The sequence below is a fragment of the Panulirus ornatus genome, chromosome 43 (assembly GCF_036320965.1).
Source record: "Panulirus ornatus isolate Po-2019 chromosome 43, ASM3632096v1, whole genome shotgun sequence".
Classification (NCBI taxonomy): Eukaryota; Metazoa; Arthropoda; class Malacostraca; order Decapoda; family Palinuridae; genus Panulirus; species Panulirus ornatus.
Genome location: NC_092266.1, coordinates 6,488,753 through 6,509,842, shown reverse-complemented (window position 1 = coordinate 6,509,842; position 21,090 = coordinate 6,488,753). Strand labels below are relative to the sequence as shown.

General features: G+C 40.2%; 1 protein-coding gene and 1 long non-coding RNA gene across 3 annotated transcripts in view; both read left to right on the top strand.

Moving 5' to 3' along the window:
• Positions 1-9,754, top strand: part of Naa60 (N-alpha-acetyltransferase 60) — a 129,984-nt gene extending 120,230 nt beyond the window's left edge. The window contains exon 5 of the mRNA XM_071686877.1: positions 8,771-9,754. Coding sequence (XP_071542978.1) covers positions 8,771-9,008 — 238 coding nt within the window. The 3' untranslated portion in view covers positions 9,009-9,754. The remainder of the gene's footprint in view (positions 1-8,770) is intronic.
• A 706-nt stretch (positions 9,755-10,460) lies between these two features.
• LOC139762292 (uncharacterized) overlaps positions 10,461-21,090 on the top strand; it is a 52,533-nt gene continuing 41,903 nt past the window's right edge. For both annotated transcript variants that reach the window (XR_011715684.1, XR_011715683.1), the window contains exon 1: positions 10,461-12,511. This is a non-coding gene — a long non-coding RNA (uncharacterized lncRNA). The remainder of the gene's footprint in view (positions 12,512-21,090) is intronic.

Here is a 21,090-nt window from a genome sequence, read left to right as displayed (position 1 = left end):
CCATGCAGTTTAGCATGATAGATTTTAAAGGAAAAACACTCATACTTGTGCGTTAGTGAAAAGATTAGTAATATATGAATCAGTAATGCATTATTGAAAACAGGTTGTAATCATACAGTTGTAGACTATAGGGTTTTTAAGCAACATTTGAATTGTCATAAAAAGATAACGTGAAGGTTGAATTATGTTCAAGCTTTAATATTGACATGATACAGATCTTGAAGGATGTGGTAAGAAGTTACTCTGATGCAATATAATAAAAGTTTGAAATAATGGTAGAGACCCAGAGAATTGAATGATGAGCTTTTTTTTTCTTTTTTTTTTGCTTTGTCGCTGTCTCCCGCGTTTGCGAGGTAGCGCAAGGAAACAGACGAAAGAAATGGCCCAACCCACCCCCATACACATATATATACATACGTCCACACACGCAAATATACATACCTACACAGCTTTCCATGGCTTACCCCAGACGCTTCACATGCCCCGATTCAATCCACTGACAGCACGTCAACCCCGGTATACCACATCGCTCCAATTCACTCTATTCCTTGCCCTCCTTTCACCCTCCTGCATGTTCAGGCCCCGATCACACAAAATCTTTTTCACTCCATCTTTCCACCTCCAATTTGGTCTCCCTCTTCTCCTCGTTCCCTCCACCTCTGACACATATATCCTCTTGGTCAATCTTTCCTCACTCATTCTCTCCATGTGCCCAAACCATTTCAAAACACCCTCTTCTGCTCTCTCAACCACACTCTTTTTATTTCCACACATCTCTCTTACCCTTACGTTACTTACTCGATCAAACCACCTCACACCACACATTGTCCTCAAACATCTCATTTCCAGCACATCCATCCTCCTGTGCACAACTCTATCCATAGCCCACGCCTCGCAACCATACAACATTGTTGGAACCACTATTCCTTCAAACATACCCATTTTTGCTTTCCGAGATAATGTTCTCGACTTCCACACATTCTTCAAGGCCCCCAGAATTTTCGCCCCCTCCCCCACCCTATGATCCACTTCCGCTTCCATGGTTCCATCCGCTGCCAGATCCACTCCCAGATATCTAAAACACTTCACTTCCTCCAGTTTTTCTCCATTCAAACTCACCTCCCAGTTGACTTGACCCTCAACCCTACTGTACCTAATAACCTTGCTCTTATTCACATTTACTCTTAACTTTCTTCTTTCACACACTTTACCAAACTCAGTCACCAGCTTCTGCAGTTTCTCACATGAATCAGCCACCAGCGCTGTATCATCAGCGAACAACAACTGACTCACTTCCCAAGCTCTCTCATCCCCAACAGACTTCATACTTGCCCCTCTTTCCAAAACTCTTGCATTCACCTCCCTAACAACCCCATCCATAAACAAATTAAACAACCATGGAGACATCACACACCCCTGCCGCAAACCTACATTCACTGAGAACCAATCACTTTCCTCTCTTCCTACACGTACACATGCCTTACATCCTCGATAAAAACTTTTCACTGCTTCTAACAACTTGCCTCCCACACCATATATTCTTAATACCTTCCACAGAGCATCTCTATCAACTCTATCATATGCCTTCTCCAGATCCATAAATGCTACATACAAATCCATTTGCTTTTCTAAGTATTTCTCACATACATTCTTCAAAGCAAACACCTGATCCACACATCCTCTACCACTTCTGAAACCACACTGCTTGAGCTTGTAATGATAAATTGCAGAAAATGGTTTTTACTGAGAAAGATAAGGTGCATGATGGTACAGTGGTAATATAGTCATTGTAATATGTGAGACATAAGCAGAGAGGATATCTAGTTGCTTGGACCAGGTGGACCTTGTTCATTCAAGTTATAAGAATTCTGGATTGAGCATAAATATGTACCCACCATATACTGATATTGGGAAAGTTTTTCTTATTTATTATACTTTGTCGCTGTCTCCCGCGTTTGCGAGGTAGCGCAAGGAAACAGACGAAAGAAATGGCCCAACCCCCCCCCATACACATGTATATACATACGTCCACACACGTAAATATACATACCTACACAGCTTTCCATGGTTTACCCCAGACGCTTCACATGCCTTGATTCAATCCACTGACAGCACGTCAACCCCGGTATACCACATCGCTCCAATTCACTCTATTCCTTGCCCTCCTTTCACCCTCCTGCATGTTCAGGCCCCGATCACACAAAATCTTTTTCACTCCATCTTTCCACCTCCAATTTGGTCTCCCTCTTCTCCTCGTTCCCTCCACCTCCGACACATATATCCTCTTGGTCAATCTTTCCTCACTCATTCTCTCCATGTGCCCAAACCACTTCAAAACACCCTCTTCTGCTCTCTCAACCACGCTCTTTTTATTTCCACACATCTCTCTTACCCTTACGTTACTCACTCGATCAAACCACCTCACACCACACATTGTCCTCAAACATCTCATTTCCAGCACATCCATCCTCCTGCGCACAACTCTATCCATAGCCCACGCCTCGCAACCATACAACATTGTTGGAACCACTATTCCTTCAAACATACCCATTTTTGCTTTCCGAGATAATGTTCTCGACTTCCACACATTCTTCAAGGCCCCCAGAATTTTCGTCCCCTCCCCCACCCTATGATCCACTTCCGCTTCCATGGTTCCATCCGCTGCCAGATCCACTCCCAGATATCTAAAACACTTCACTTCCTCCAGTTTTTCTCCATTCAAACTCACCTCCCAATTGACTTGACCCTCAACCCTACTGTACCTAATAACCTTGCTCTTATTCACATTTACTCTTAACTTTCTTCTTCCACACACTTTACCAAACTCAGTCACCAGCTTCTGCAGTTTCTCACATGAATCAGCCACCAGCGCTGTATCATCAGCGAACAACAACTGACTCACTTCCCAAGCTCTCTCATCCCCAACAGACTTCATACTTGCCCCTCTTTCCAAAACTCTTGCATTTACCTCCCTAACAACCCCATCCATAAACAAATTAAACAACCATGGAGACATCACACACCCCTGCCGCAAACCCACATTCACTGAGAACCAATCACTTTCCTCTCTTCCTACACGTACACATGCCTTACATCCTCGATAAAAACTTTTCACTGCTTCTAACAACTTGCCTCCCACACCATATATTCTTAATACCTTCCACAGAGCATCTCTATGAACTCTATCATATGCCTTCTCCAGATCCATAAATGCTACATACAAATCCATTTGCTTTTCTAAGTATTTCTCACATACATTCTTCAAAGCAGACACCTGATCCACACATCCTCTACCACTTCTGAAACCACACTGCTCTTCCCCAATCTGATGCTCTGTACATGCCTTCACCCTCTCAATCAATACCCTCCCATATAATTTACCAGGAATACTCAACAAACTTATACCTCTGTAATTTGAGCACTCACTCTTATCCCCTTTGCCTTTGTACAATGGCACTATGCACGCATTCCGTCAATCCTCTGGCACCTCACCATGAGTCATACATACATTAAATAACCTTACCAACCAGTCAACAATACAGTCACCCCCTTTTTTAATAAATTCCACTGCAATACCATCCAAACCTGCTGCCTTGCCGGCTTTCATCTTCCGCAAAGCTTTCACTACCTCTTCTCTGTTTACCAAATCATTTTCCCTAACCCTCTCACTTTGCACACCACCTCGACCAAAACACCCTATATCTGCCACTCTATCATCAAACATTCAACAAACCTTCAAAATACTCACTCCATCTCCTTCTCACATCACCACTACTTGTTATCACCTCCCCATTTGCGCCCTTCACTGAAGTTCCCATTTGCTCCCTTGTCTTACGCACTTTATTTACCTCCTTCCAGAACATCTTTTTATTCTCCCTAAAATTTAATGATACTCTCTCACCCCAACTCTCATTTGCCCTTTTTTTCACCTCTTGCACCTTTCTCTTGACCTCCTGTCTCTTTCTTTTATACATCTCCCACTCAATTGCATTTTTTCCCTGCAAAAATCGTCCAAATGCCTCTCTCTTCTCTTTCACTAATACTCTTACTTCTTCATCCCACCACTCACTACCCTTTCTAATCAACCCACCTCCCACTCTTCTCATGCCACAAGCATCTTTTGCGCAATCCATCACTGATTCCCTAAATACATCCCATTCCTCCCCCACTCCCCTTACTTCCATTGTTCTCACCTTTTTCCATTCTGTACTCAGTCTCTCCTGGTACTTCCTCACACAAGTCTCCTTCCCAAGCTCACTTACTCTCACCACCCTCTTCACCCCAACATTCACTCTTCTTTTCTGAAAACCCATACAAATCTTCACCTTAGCCTCCACAAGATAATGATCAGACATCCCTCCAGTTGCACCTCTCAGCACATTAACATCCAAAAGTCTCTCTTTCGCACGCCTGTCAATTAACACGTAATCCAATAACGCTCTCTGGCCATCTCTTGGGAAAGTATATGGTAGAATACATACTATGGCAAGGTTTGTGAAAAATTGTGGATTGAATGAAGTTTACAGTAAAATAATACAGCTTGTGGGAGCATTTGCTGATAACCATGATGAAAATGAAACACAATAAGTTCCTAAGTGCACTTTCATGGGAGATACAAGAATGCGTTAGAAAACTTAGAATATTCAGTTATATACAAAGAAGAGGTGGAGGTAAGACACTGTTGGTGCATAAGTGTTTCCAGTTGGTGTTTGGGTCTGGTACTGTGCCTGTCATAAAATTTTATTATGCGGACAAGACAGGGAACCATTTACATGTTTGCCCTCAAGAAAGCTATCCAGTTTGTATATACCTTTATTAATATTTATCAAGAACTTGCCAGACAATTCTGCAGACTGTGTTTACAGAATACAACCTCTTTCCTACATATTTCCGAGTTCTGTTCTGACCAGCTGGTTGGATCTCAAAATGGATGTAAGTCGGATGCATGTCAACATAGCATGTGGACTTCGTATACCTGTACAGCATTCTTTTATCCTACCCAGTTTCTATCACTCATGTTTATTTATATGTAATCTGACTGATCTAAGTTTTCCATCTCATTCTTGTATCTATCTTGACGATGTGATCATTACATGAAAAATGCACTTGGGAACTTATTGTGTTTTATTTTCCTCATGGTTATCAGCTGCTGCAGCTTATGGGAGATTTTATGAAATGAATGAAACATGTCAGAAACTGCAAAAAAAGTATATAATTTTTGTTGTTAAAGAAAGATCACTGCCTTCTTTTAGAGTAAATCCTCTTGGAAGAGTTTCACTTGAAACAAAATTTTTTAGTAATAGGATCAATGCAGGTTTTAGCTTAAATCCAATAAATTGTGAAAATATGGCACATGCGGCAGGGGTGTGTGATGTCTCCATGGTTGTTTAATTTGTTTATGGATGGGGTTGTTAGGGAGGTAAATGCAAGAGTCCTGGAAAGAGGGGCAAGTATGAAGTCTGTTGGGGATGAGAGAGCTTGGGAAGTGAGTCAGTTGTTGTTCGCTGATGATACAGCGCTGGTGGCTGATTCATGTGAGAAACTGCAGAAGCTGGTGACTGAGTTTGGTAAAGTGTGTGGAAGAAGAAAGTTAAGAGTAAATGTGAATAAGAGCAAGGTTATTAGGTACAGTAGGGGTGAGGGTCAAGTCAATTGGGAGGTGAGTTTGAATGGAGAAAAACTGGAGGAAGTGAAGTGTTTTAGATATCTGGGAGTGGATCTGTCAGCGGATGGAACCATGGAAGCGGAAGTGGATCATAGGGTGGGGGAGGGGGCGAAAATTTTGGGAGCCTTGAAAAATGTGTGGAAGTCGAGAACATTATCTCGGAAAGCAAAAATGGGTATGTTTGAAGGAATAGTGGTTCCAACAATGTTGTATGGTTGCGAGGCGTGGGCTATGGATAGAGATGTGCGCAGGAGGATGGATGTGCTGGAAATGAGATGTTTGAGGAAAATGTGTGGTGTGAGGTGGTTTGATCGAGTAAGTAACGTAAGGGTAAGAGAGATGTGTGGAAATAAAAAGAGCGTGGTTGAGAGAGCAGAAGAGGGTGTTTTGAAATGGTTTGGGCACATGGAGAGAATGAGTGAGGAAAGATTGACCAAGAGGATATATGTGTCGGAGGTGGAGCGAACGAGGAGAAGAGGGAGACCAAGTTGGAGGTGGAAAGATGGAGTGAAAAAGATTTTGTGTGATCGGGGCCTGAACATGCAGGAGGGTGAAAGGAGGGCAAGGAATAGAGTGAATTGGAGCGATGTGGTATACAGGGGTTGATGTGCTGTCAGTGGATTGAATCAAGGCATGTGAAGCGTCTGGGGTAAACCATGGAAAGCTGTGTAGGTATGTATATTTGCGTGTGTGGACGTGTGTATGTACATGTGTATGGGGGGGGGGTTGGGCCATTTCTTTCGTCTGTTTCCTTGCGCTACCTCGCAAACGCGGGAGACAGCGACAAAGTATAAAAAAAAAAAAAAAAAAAAAAAAAAAAATGGCACATGTGTAATCTTTATAAACAAGATTCCTCAATTCATCGTCATTCATTTGAGTGAACATTCTACATTTCAAAGTGCATTTATAAGAATGCTGGAAACCACACCCCTCATCAGGATCTCATCATATATGCTTCCCTTCCTCTGCAAAGGAGGTACATACAAAAAAAGAAGCTATGGAAAGGAAACCCAGTTTTGCATAGTAAAAGAGGGGTTACACTCCATGTTTCCCTCCCGGACAGTTTTCACATTATTATTGTATAAATACAGATGAAAAGTTCAAACATATCACATAAGATAGAACAGGATACTCACCACAGTTGACGCAGGGAGTGAGTGGAGCATTAGTTGATGTTAGTATTAGGTGGTGAAAGTTTGTCCAGAGCAGACTCTGCCTCGTGTAGGAAGAGCATTTGATTTATTTTTTGTATTTTGATAATTGTTTATAGCATTTTATTTACTCAGTAATTTTGCATACATAAAACACAGGGATACTGGTGAAACTAGATGAGATAAATACTGTGGTAACCACGTCTATGGCAGTAGGCTCCATAGAGTATGACTCGAACAGTGCCTGTTCTTCATATTGTCATATTTTCATGTGTTTGTAGACACCTCCTGTAATGAACAAGATGCATTCTTGAGGAATGACCAATACACAAAGAATCTGTTAAAAGGGGTCATTATAACGTGGTGCCTAGGGAGATACATGCCTGACAGTATCAGTTCTTATATCAGTGAGTGCTATATATGGCTTCCTTTGTAACAGTAATGGGTTCAGAGATGTTTTTAAAGGTAAAACAAAAGCAGTATTGATATAAAAACCATTAAATTTAATCAATATCCACAAGTTTATCAGAGCTTACAGTGTTGATCATCACCATTGCTGCACTCCAACAGCACACCTACATCTTCCTTAGCCTGTTTTCCATCATTTCTTTTGGCTTATTCTTTGTGTGGGAAAAATTAGTTACATCTCAGGATATGGTGGACTAGCTGGGTCTTTTTAGTCTCTCACTGTTGTCAATTATCATTTTAATGGTAAGGAAGCTAATCTATGTGACTGACCGGAATGTGCCTAATGCTCACCTGCCTTAACTTTGCATCTTTAAGTCTATATCAATCATATTCCTTGACACCTTAGATTCTTTATCTATACTCACACTTGCAAGCCATTTTCCAGATATATTGGGTTTGAAATGGTCTCTAAGTATGCTTAGGAAATGGCTAAAAGGAGAGTGACTGAGATTAAACTGAAGTGGATGTTGATGAGGTGTATACAACTGGCTTCGAAAATGTAAATGAAAATGTTGGCAGATATATTCTATGGTTGTTTTTCTACTACATTTCATGGATTTTTTTCTTTTCTATTGACTATAATATGTATGGTAAATGTTTTTTCTTACCTGTTAAAGAAAATTCATTATATGAGGTTCCGTTAAAAGAGGTCTCTCTTTATTAAATGTTAACATGACATTATTGAAAAACCCAGTCAAAAATGTGCCATTTGGGGGCCACTTTTGAGTGAAAAGGAGTTTAAAGAAGAGAGGGGTATTAGGTAAGTTTAAGATGATAATTTTGGTAAACATTTAATGAATGATTGATATAGTATATGCTTATGTATAATACAAACAAATGACATTCATATTCTGTAATAAAGGTAGAAAACATATTGTTAAAGTTGCAACCTATTCAGACTGCATTATTTGGAACAATGTTTCTAGAATAGTTCTAAAATCCAGATAGTGCTCAGACATGAGGATTAAAGATTTTCAAAATTCAGGCCATACTACATAATGCATAAAGCCTCTTTTATTTGTTTTAAGGATGATATTGATATTCACCACTATTACTGATGAGTGAAATTAGAAATGATATGAATAGGAAAGTAAGTGTATGACTCAGATATGGCATCTTTTTACTCACAGCCACTGAATCGTCTCAAAAACTTCACAAAATCTCACTTCCTTCTAGCACTGACACAATGCAGTAGTACCTAAGTGAAAAATATTGATAATTCATTTCCCTCATCCTCTAAATGAAGCATATGAATACAAGATATACATTCATGTTGATTTAAGTTTGCTTTGTGGTTCCATGAAGGCAATTTTAAGGAAAACAGACTTTTCTTGATATTTGATGGGTTTGCCATTAAACAACGTCTTGATATTTGTAGATATTTATGTTAAGATTACAGTTTTTAATTTCTTTTTGCCTTACAGTATATTGGAATGCACAATGAATAACAGTTCAAAGAAAGTAATTATTCTCTCTTCTCTTACAGGCGCCATACTTTTTTACCTTATTACTACAACATAAAGGGAAAACCCAAAGATGGATTTTCATACGTCCGATACGTAAATGGGGGACATCCGCCATGGACACTCATATATCCTTTTATATTTGCTTTGAAGAATGTTTGTCAGAAATACTTAGAAAAACAAATGGATTTGTATTTATCATTCATGGATCTGGAGAAGGCATATGATAGAGCTGATAGAGATGCTCTGTGGAAGTATTAAGCGTGTATGGTGTGAGAGGCAAGTTGCTAAAAGCAGTGAAAAGTTTTTATCGAGGATGTAAGGCATGTGTACAAGTAGGAAGAATGTGATTTGTTCCCAGTGAATGTCAGTTTGTGGCAGGGGTGTGTGATGTCTCCATGATTGTTTAATTTGTTTATAGATGGGGTTGTTAGGGAGGTGAATGCAGGTTTTTTGGAGAGAGAGGTAAGTATGAAGTCTGTTGTGGATGAGAGGGCTTAGGATGTGAGTCAGTTGTTGTTCGCTGATGATACAGTGGTTATGGCTGATTCGGGTGAGAAATTGCAGAAGCTGATGACTGAGTTTGGTAAAGTGTGTGAAAGAAGAAGGCTGAGAGTAAATGTGAATAAGAGCAAGGTTATTAGGTACAGTAGGGTTGAGGGACAAGTAAATTGGGAGGTAAGTATGAATAGAGAAAAACTGGAGGAAGTGAAGTGTTTTAGATTTCTGGGAGTGGACTTAACAGCGGATGGAACCATGGAAGTGGAAGTAATTCACAGAGTGGGAGAGGGGGCGAAGGTTCTGGGAGCGTTAAAGAATGTGTGGAAGGCGAGAACATTATCTCGGAGAGTAAAAATGGGTATTTTTGAAGGAATAGTGGTTCCAGCAATTTTATATGGTTGCAAGGCATGGGCTATAGATAGGGTTGTGCAAAGGAGGGTGGACATATTGGAAATGAGATGTTTGAGGACAATATGTGGTCTGAGGTGTTTTGATCGAGTAAGTAATGAAAAGGTAAGAGAGAAGTGTGGTAATAAAAAGAGTGTGGTTGAGAGAGCAGAAGAGGGTGTATTGAAATGGTTTGGTCACTTGGAGAGCATGAGTGAGGAAAGATTGACTAAGAGGATATATGTGTCAGAGGTGGAGGGAACAAGAAGTGGGAGACCAAATTGGAGGTGGAAGGATGCAGTGAAAAAGATTTTGAGCGATTGGGGCCTGAACATACAGGAGGATGAAAGGCGGGCAAGGAATAGAGTGAATTGGAACGATGTGGTATCCTGGGGTCAATGTGCTGTCAGTGGATTGAACCAGGGCATGTGAAGCGTCTGGGATAAACCATGAAAAGTTTTGTGGAGCCTAGATGTGGAAAGGGAGCTGTGGTTTTGATGCATTACACATGACAGCTAGAGACTGAGTGTGAATGAATGTGGCCTTTGTTGTCTTTTCCTAGCACTATTTTGCGCATGCGGGGGAGGAGGGGGGGTGCTGTTTCATGTGCGGCGGGGTGGCGATGGGAATGGATGAAGGCAGCAAGTATGAATATGTACATGTGTCTATATATATATATATATATATATATATATATATATATATATATATATATATATATATATATAATGTCTGTGTATGTATATGTATGTATACATTGAAATGTATAGGTATGTATATGTGCGTGTGTGGGCATGTATGTATATACGTGTGTGTGTGGTTGGGTTGGGCCATTCTTTCGTCTGTTTCCTTGCGCTACCTTGCTAGCGTGGGAGACAGCAACAAAAGTATAATAAAGAAATATAGTATAATTTCTTTGAATATTCAATTATTCTTAGGTAGAGAATATATGTTTATAACAAGTACCCATTTCACATAGATTAGAAAAAAGAAAAACTGTAGGAAAGCACTTTAGCTAGCATTTACACAGTGCATAAAATCCAAGCTTCAGAATTTCTTTGATGATTTTTCTTCCCTAGGGCAGGCCACCTCATGCTTTATCAACACCTTCGACCACGTCAACAAAAAGTACATCCCACATTCTCCCTTTTGGGTCTCACACTGCAAATCCAGTTTATCATAGATGAACATGTGAACATAGGAGTGGAAAACTTATATGATGGCCTAGAGACTTCCCAAGTAATTTCTGGTAAATTTGATATGTATCCATGCACTTTGGAGGTAAAACATGATCGCTTACCTTTCCATCTCATGGTCTATTACTGGAGACAGTTAGAATCTGTAATGCAGGGTAGCAGCTTGGACCTTGTCACAGAAGCACAACTATAGAACCTTAACAGTAAGAACTGTAACATGTGACAGAAATAAGATATGTAAAAGATGTTGAACTTATGTAACAAGATTCAATTAGAACACAATAGTAAGATGAGTGGGTATCCATTAATAGGTAACCCAAAATAGGGAACTATAGATGATTATATTCACAGAGATTTCAAGTACAGTTTACTAGGAAAACACAGCTGTCACATGGTGGTGAAGGAGTGACAATAAGTAATCCAAGTGTGTAAAGTAAATGTAAGTGTGGATAGAACTGTGCAGGAAGCCAGTAAATGAGTCTGGATAGGGTCTTGTATACACATGGGATCTTTGTTTAAGGTGGTAGTTGCACTGAGAGGGACGTCACCTTCACCAAGGCTGATCACTGTTGGTGGACTGAGAGGTGTACAATCTTACCAAGGACCTTTTTACTCCAAATAACTTTATTCCCCAGCTCCTGTTCAGAGTTCAGCCCAGGAACTGCAGAGTAAGGGATCCTGGGGTTGTATGATAATAACCTTGTTTGAGTGTTGTGAGATTTCCAAGCAAGCTCCTGTTTACTGGACAGGGTAGGGTACATTATCACTTAAGAAATAGAACTGAACACTGCTGACAGAAGATTAAGAAGACTGAAGATATGAAGGCCACAAAAAAGTAAAGGTAGATAGGTATATGAAATGTGTAAGGATAAGATATTAAGTCTAGTATGGCAGTTTAATTAGAGACAAAATTAAGATCAGCAGTCCAGATACATGAAGAGAATGAATATTCCAGGCCATCACTTCACACTTCATTACTCCTTATAGGACTGTACTCCTCTTTATAATGCACTACCTGTGATAGTGGACACAGAACAAGACTAGGTAAGTTAGAATAAGAGAGTGAAAAGAGCTGTACAAGAGGAATTTTAGACTGAATTATTTTGTAGAGATGTGATTCAGCCAAGTGGAGCAGGTTCTACACACCCACTGTGCTATGGGAATGGTCATACAGAAAACATAATGAAAGTGAATGACATTTCTCTTGAAAAATGAAAATGAATGTACCATTAATATTAGATACACTGCCAATGTTATGTAAGGACAGAGAGGAAGATTAAGGGAGGCTTAAGAAGGATAACAATCTCTTATATGTTGGAGGCCATTTTATAAGGCTGTAGTGTAGATTTTGGTGTAAGAAAGTGAACATGAATTTGAAATAGGTAGCCAAGTTGACTATTTGCTTTCTCTTTACCACCACATATTTCTTTTTCTTGTGGCTTATTTCATCTGAGAAATTCTGCTATATTGTGTGTGTTTAGTTTAAGAATTCCCATTTATATTTCAAATTAGTTCTGAAAACTTTCCTGAACACGCAGTACAGATTACTTACAACACTGGACTCGTGCGCTTTCTTTGGTGGAGGTGTGCTGGTGGCCAGTGCGAATATTATCTAAATTCTGGGGCCTTATTGCTCGGTCTGCTGCTGCTGTCATGACCCATCGTTTTTCCTAGCACAAGGTCAGTACTTTACGGTTTTTAGATTGGATTACTTTTTTATTGTATGTTGTAATGTATCAGGTATTGTGTAATATTCAATACGTTGGTGTTAGTGGGGGTGAGCTTGCAGTCGTGCTTTTATAATCCTTCACCCATTGGTCCCCATCCCTTAATTTTTTCATCAGTAACAGCTTTTTCAAATTTGTGTATACTGTTTATATCCGCAGTTCCCTCCACCCGACTATCTTAGTTAATTTAAGACTCAGTTTTTGAAATGACAAGTCTACTATCTTTACACCCGTGGTGTTATGAACAGTCCTACATTTGTAAGCCCATTGTAGTATGAGTTGTCTACTCTTTACACATTTGTAGTGTTGTGATAATACAACTAAAGTTGATCATGAGTAGTCTTGAATTCTCCTATAAATAAACTGTGGACTCAACAAATTGCATTAGAACCTCAGCTTCAGTGTCTGATGGTGTGGCACCTTTACCAACTTCATCAGAACATATATTCATGTGTCACTGCAGACTGATGTTCATCTCCTGATTTTCCACTTCCTTCATTTCTAACGCTATTGTCACTTTTCTTCTTAATTCTAACCTCAGTAGAATGCTTTTCTGGTGGTATGCACTCTTAAAATGTGAGCATTTTTACTGCAGTTTCATCTTTAATAAAACGTGTTTTGAATATTGAATCAAGAGAAGTTGCAAAGATTAAGCATTTCTTTTCTAAGTTAGTTTCATTGTTTGCACCATAGTCTGAAAAACTTTTCAATGCTAATTTTTCACTCATCCTTCATTTTTTGCACTCCACAGTCTTTCTGATTCTTAGAGAGATATATATGATTGTAATTTAGCTACAGTAGAAATTACATTGCAGATAAATTCTTCATGAGAACTGGTATTTCTTCCAAAAGTATATTTAATAGAAAAATATAAATCTTTGGTGTGCAAAGTGTGCAAAGTGAGAGGGTTAGGGAAAATGATTTGGTAAACAGAGAAGAGGTAGTAAAAGCTTTGCGGAAGATGAAAACTGGCAAGGCAGCGGGTTTGGATGGTATTGCTGTAGAATTCATTGAAAAAGGGGGTGACTGTATTGTTGACTGGTTGATGAGGTTATTTAATGTATGTATGTCTCAGGGTGAGGTGCCTGAAGATTGGCGGAAGGCTTGCTTAGTGCCATTGTACAAAGGCATAGGGGATAAAAGTGAGTACTCAAATTACAGAGGTATAAGTTTGTTAAGTATTCCTGGGAAATTATATGGGAAGGTATTGATTGAGAGGGTGAAGGCATGTACAGAGCATCAGATTGGGGAAGAGCAGTGTGGTTTCAGAAGTGGTAGAGGATGTGTGAATCAGGTGTTTGCTTTGAGGAATGTATGTGAGAAATGCTTAGAAAAGCAAATGGATTTGTATGTAGCATTTACGGATCTGGAGAAGGCATATGATAGAGTTGATAGAGATGCTCTGTGGAAGGTATTAAGAATATATGGTGTGGGAGGCAAGTTGTTAGAAGCAGTGAAAAGTTTTTATCGAGGATGTAAGGCATGTGTACGTGTAGGAAGAGAGGAAAGGGATTGGTTCTCAGTGAATGTAGGTTTGCGGCAGGGGTGTGTGATATCTCCATGGTTGTTTAATTTGTTTATGGATGGGGTTGTTAGGGAGGTGAATGCAAAAGTTTTGGAAAGAGGGGTAAGTATGCAGTCTGTTGTGGATGAGAGAGTTTGAGAAGTGAGTCAGTTGTTGTTCACTGATGAGTCAGCGCTGGTGGCTGATATTCGTGAGAAACTGCAGAAGCTGGTGAGTGAGTTTGGTAAAGTGTGTGAAAGAAGAAAGCTGAGAGTAAATGTGAATAAGACCAAGGTGATTAGGTACAGTAGGGTTTAGGGACAAGTCAATTGGGAGGTAAGTTTGATTGGAGAAAAACTGGAGGAAGATATTTGGGAGTGGATTTGGCAGCGGATGGAACCATGAAAGCGGAAGTGAATCATAGGGTGGGGGAGGGGGCAAAAGTTCTGGGAGCATTGAAGAATGTGTGGAATTCGAGATCATTATCTCAGAAAGCAAAAATGGTTATGTTTGAAGGAATAGTGGTTCCGACAATGTTATATGGTTGCGAGGCGTGGGCTGTGGATAGAGTTGTGCAGAGGAGGATGGATGTGCTGGAAATGAGATGTTTGAGGAAAATATATGGTGTGAGGTGGTTTAATCGAGTAAGTAATAATAGGGTAAGAGAGATGTGTGGTAATAAAAAGAGTGTGGTTGAGAGAGCAGAAGAGGGTGTTTTGAAATGGTTTGGTCACATGGAGAGAATGAGTGAGGAAAGATTGACCAAGAGGATATATGTCTCAGAGGTGGAGGGAACGAGAAGAAGTGGGAGACCTAATTAGAGGTGGAAAGATGGAGTGAAAAAGATTTTGAGTGATTGGGGCCTGAACATGCAGGAGGGTGAAAGGCAGGCAAGGAATAGAGTGAGTTGGAACGATGTGGTATACCGGGGTCGACGTGCTCTCAGTGGATTGAACCAGGGCATGTGAAGCGTCTGGGGTAAACCATGGAAAGTTCTGTGGGGCCTGGACGTGGAAAGGGAGCTGTGGTTTTCCGTGCATTATTACATGACAGCTAGAGACTGAGTGCGAATGAATGTGGCCTTTGTTGTCTTTTCCTAGCGCTGCCTCGTGCACATTTGGGAGGAGGGGGTTGTTTATTTCGTGTGTGGTGGGGTGGCGATGGGAATGAATGAAGGCAGACAGTATGAATTATGTACATGTGTATATATGTATATGTCTGTGTGTGTATATATATGTATATGTTGAGATGTATAGGTATGTATATTTGCGTGTGTGGACGTGTATGTATATACATGTGTATGTGGGTGGGTTGGTCCATTTCTTTCGTCTGTTTCCTTGCGCTACCTCGCTAACGCGGGAGACAGCAACAAAGCAAAATAAAATAATAAGATAAATAATAGATGAAGCCAAATACTGTATAGTTTCATGTAAATAGTTTGTCATGATTTCTTTTCATGTGAAAGCATGCTGATTACCCCACAGGGTCTGATGGTTTACAACTCCACGTATCAGATCAGTTTTGTTAGTAGTTATCAGACCTCTCTCAAGCTTAAAAACATTGTTGAGTTAAGAATGGTGGGATAGTTTATGACACCCTTAGACATTTAATGCTTTAAAGAATCCTCTTTTTTTTGCCTGTTTGCTTTGGAAGCTTTTTCAAGTTCAGAGAATTGATGGGTTAGACTTGTTGTGGTGAGTACAATGGTTGTTAATCTTATCACCTTTAGAAGTGCTGGGTAGAGCCAGTAAGTCAGGGACTCCTTTACTCATTCCTGAGGAAAGGAAATACTTAACTTTAATGTTATCCTAACTTTTTGTTGGGATGAGCTCAAGTGCCATTTTTCAGCTATTACCATGCTCAGGCAAACTGCCTTTAATTTTCCCTACCAGACTAGAGCAGGATATTTATGGTAGATTCATATCCAAACAGCTACTTTTTAAGTATTTACTTAGACAGTATCTAATTGATTGAATAAGAAGGCTAGCTACCATTCAGTAGGGGTCAGCTCAACAACTTCAGATTTTAATGAGGTTTTGCTTTTTATTTTCTCTCTTTTAAGGCAAGAGGGGTTGAAGTTGAATCCCTCATCCCCCTCCCCCTTCCCCCTCCCATCAAAGGAAACCTTGAACAGCAACTAACTTGGTGTTTAAGGATATTGACAGGAAGTGTTAACTGAGCATAATTGGAGCCTCCAGAGAACTGGTTCTTTACACAGACCATCTTTCTTGTTACAAGAGGGATGAGAGCAAAAGAGAATAATACTTGGCCAATCCTTAATGAATTTCTGCTTCAGAATTTTTTTTAGGATTTGTGGTCCTGATACAGTCTGACAGCCATTCAGCATCAAATATGAGAGTTAGATGTCTCAAATAAATGATGGGAGAAGGTGATATATTGTTTATAACCTAAGTTGTTTCATGTGTATTCTGTACAAAAGAGTTAGGTATGGAAAAAATATTGGTCAGGAACATAATCCTGCCCTCTCATAACTTGAGTTTCAGTCATTCAACTTATGATGGTTTCAGCTTTTGCCAGGTTTCATGAGAAGATAACCCTAATCAAAGTTGAGGCCTTGATGTATGAGGTACACCAGGTGTACTTGTACTTTTGGATATACATAGTAAGATATGTGGCACTTTTGGGGGTGATTTCTTAAATATTTTTTTTTTTTTTTTGCTTTGTTGCTGTCTCCCGCGTTTGCAAGGTAGCGCAAGGAAACAGACGAAAGAAATGGCCCAACCCACCCCCATACACATGTATATACATACACGTCCACACACGCAAATATACATACCTACACAGCTTTCCATGGTTTACCCCAGACGCTTCACATGCCCTGATTCAATCCACTGACAGCATGTCAACCCCGGTATACCACATCGATCCAATTCACTCTATTCCTTGCCCTCCTTTCACCCTCCTGCATGTTCAGGCCCCGATCACACAAAATCTTTTTCACTCCATCTTTCCACCTCCAGTTTGGTCTCCCATTTCTCCTCGTTCCCTCCACCTCTGACACATATATCCTCTTGGTCAATCTTTCCTCACTCATTCTGTCCATGTGCCCAAACCATTTCAAAACACCCTCTTCTGCTCTCTCAACCACGCTCTTTTTATTTCCACACATCTCTCTTACCCTTACGTTACTTACTCGATCAAACCACCTCACACCACACATTGTCCTCAAACATCTCATTTCCAGCACATCCACCCTCCTGCGCACAACTCTATCCATAGCCCACGCCTCACAACCATGCAACATTGTTGGAACCACTATTCCTTCAAACATACCCATTTTTGCTTTCCGAGATAATGTTCTCGACTTCCACACATTCTTCAAGGCTCCCAGGATTTTTGCCCCCTCCCCCACCCTATGATCCACTTCCGCTTCCATGGTTCCATCTGCTGCCAGATCCACTCCCAGATATCTAAAACACTTTACTTCCTCCAGTTTATCTCCATTCAAACTTACTTCCCAATTGACTTCACCCTCAACCCTACTGTACCTAATAACCTTGCTCTTATTCACATTTACTCTTAACTTTCTTCTTTCACACACTTTACCAAACTCAGTCACCAGCTTCTGCAGTTTCTCACATGAATCAGCCACCAGCGCTGTATCATCAGCGAACAACAACTGACTCACTTCCCAAGCTCTCTCATCCACAACAGACTTCATACTTGCCCCTCTTTCCAAAACTCTTGCATTCACCTCCCTAACAACCCCATCCATAAACAAATTAAACAACCATGGAGACATCACACACCCCTGCCGCAAACCTACATTCACTGAGAACCAATCACTTTCCTCTCTTCCTACACGTACACATGCCTTACATCCTCGATAAAAACTTTTCACTGCTTCTAACAACTTGCCTCCCACACCATATATTCTTAATACCTTCCACAGAGCATCTCTATCAACTCTATCATATGCCTTCTCCAGATCCATAAATGCTACATACAAATCCATTTGCTTTTCTAAGTATTTCTCACATACATTCTTCAAAGCAAACACCTGATCCACACATCCTCTACCACCTCTGAAACCACACTGCTCTTCCCCAATCTGATGCTCTGTACATTCCTTGACCCTCTCAATCAATACCCTCCCATATAATTTACCAGGAATACTCAACAAACTTATACCTCTGAAATTTGAGCACTCACTCTTATCCCCTTTGCCTTTGTACAATGGCACTATGCACGCATTCCGCCAATCCTCAGGCACCTCACCATGAGTCATACATACATTAAATAACCTTACCAACCAGTCAATAATACAGTCATCCCCTTTTTTGATAAATTCCACTGCAATACCATCCAAACCTGCTGCCTTGCCGGCTTTCATCTTCTGCAAAGCTTTTACTACCTCTTCTCTGTTTACCAAATCATTTTCCCTAACCCTCTCACTTTGCACACCACCTCGACCAAAACACCCTATATCTGCCACTCTATCATCAAACACATTCAACAATCTTTCAAAATACTCACTCCATCTCTTTTTCACATCACCACTACTTGTTATCACCTCCCCATTTATCCCCTTCACTGAAGTTCCCATTTGCTCCCTTGTCTTACGCACTTTATTTACCTCCTTCCAGAACATCTTTTTATTCTCCCTAAAATTTAATGATACTCTCTCATCCCAACTCTCATTTGCCCTCTTTTTCACCTCTTGCACCTTTCTCTTGACCTCCTGTCTCTTTCTTTTATACATCTCCCACTCAATTGCATTTTTTCCCTGCAAAAATCATCCAAATGCCTTTGTCTTCTCTTTCACTAATAATCTTACTTCTTCATCCCACCACTCACTACCCTTTCTAATCAACCCACCTCCCACTCTTCTCATGCCACAAGCATCTTTTGCGCAATCCATCACTGATTCCCTAAATACATCCCATTCCTCCCCCACTCCCCTTACTTCCATTGTTTCACCTTTTTCCATTCTGTGCTCAGTCTCTCCTGGTACTTCCTCACACAAGTCTCCTTTCCAAGCTCACTTACTCTCACCACCCTCTTCACCCCAACATTCACTCTTCTTTTCTGAAAACCCATACAAATCTTCACCTTAGGCTCCACAAGATAATGATCAGATATCCCTCCAGTTGCACCTCTCAGCACATTAACATCCAAAAGTCTCTCTTTTGCGCGCCTGTCAATTAACACGTAATCCAATAACGCTCTCTGGCCATCTCTCCTACTTACATATGTATACTTATGTATATCTCGCTTTTTAAACCAGGTATTCCCAATCACCAGTCCTTTTTCAGCACATAAATCTACAAGCTCTTCACCATTTCCATTTACAACACTTAACACCCCATGTATACCAATTATTCCCTCAACTGCCACATTACTCACCTTTGCATTCAAATCACCCATCACTATAACCTGGTCTCGTGCATCAAAACCACTAACACACTCATTCAGCTGCTCCCAAAACACTTGCCTCTCATGATCTTTCTTCTCATGCCCAGGTGCATATGCACCAATAATCACCCATCTCTCTCCATCAACTTTCAGTTTTTAAATATATATGAGTAATAATGGTTTTTAAATTTTACGTCTGTTATCACGTGTGTTAGAGCTTCACAAAGTAGCACCTAACATGAAGGCACAAACCTCATACTAGCTTCCTTGATATATCTATGTATAGTGACCTGTGTATGCAAAAATGTTAAGGTTGTGAGGTCTGGTAATGATGTATTGGATGCCACTACAAGCATTAATGACCATATATTCTGCATAGGGGCTGAGGAAGCTGATTCAAAAATTATTAACATATACACCCCAGCCATGATAAACAGAAAAGAATAACCTGGGCGTTTATACCCCAACCACAGTGAAGGAAATGAATACAAGTGAAAGGAGATTAACTTGGTACACGTTGGTGATGATTGATGAATATTATTTGGTTGTTTTTCAAACTTTGTTTTATCTTGATTTTGCTGATTTTCATTGACCAGTAGATTTTGACCTGCACAAGGTAAGGCTGCCAATACCTTTTGCACATGTAGTCAGCAAGAAAATATATCAATGCAATTCTTGTGCTTTTGAAACACAGAAGAAAGAAGTTTGATAGCCTTACTTAGGTCTGGTCATGTAGTGGTGTGCTGGCTATCCTCATTTGACATTTATGTTTCACTTGATAGGAAAGCTGTCTGGTACAATAGGAGGAATGAAGGACTTTTTCTTAATGAAATTACCAGATTCTTCTCAGTTTCTGTTGTCTTCAGTCTGCTATATTGAAAACTATCTTGTGTTTGTTGATAAAAGTTCATGAATATTTGATATTTGCATAAAGAGAGGAGTGTGTGAATGATTTAAATGAAATATTCAATAATGAAAGATGTACTTATTTATTTATTATACTTGATCGCCATTTCCCACATCAATGAGGTAGCACCAGGAAACAGAAAAAGAATGGCCCATCTGCTCATATACACACATATATATATACATATATAGGTACAGTAGGGTTGAGGGTCAAGTCAATTGGGAGGTAAGTTTGAATGGAGAAAAACTGGAGGAAGTAAAGTGTTTTAGATATCTGGGAGTGGATCTGGCAGCGGATGGAACCATGGAAGTGGAAGTGGATCATAGGGTGGGGGAGGGGGCGAAAATTCTGGGAGCCTTGAAGAATGTGTGGAAGTCGAGAACATTATCTCGGAAAGCAAAAATGGGTATGTTTGAAGGAATAGTGGTTCCAACAATGTTGTATGGTTGCGAGGCATGGGCTATGGATAGAGTTGTGTGCAGGAGGATGGATGTGCTGGAAATGAGATGTTTGAGGACAATGTGTGGTGTGAGGTGGTTTGATCGAGTAAGTAACGTAAGGGTAAGAGAGATGTGTGGAAATAAAAAGAGCGTGGTTGAGAGAGCAGAACTCTTGAACTCCTGCCTCTTTCTTTTATACATCTCCCACTCATTTGCATTATTTCCCTGCAAAAATCGTCCAAATGCCTCTCTCTTCTCTTTCACTAACAATCTTACTTCTTCACCTTACCACTCACTACCCTTTC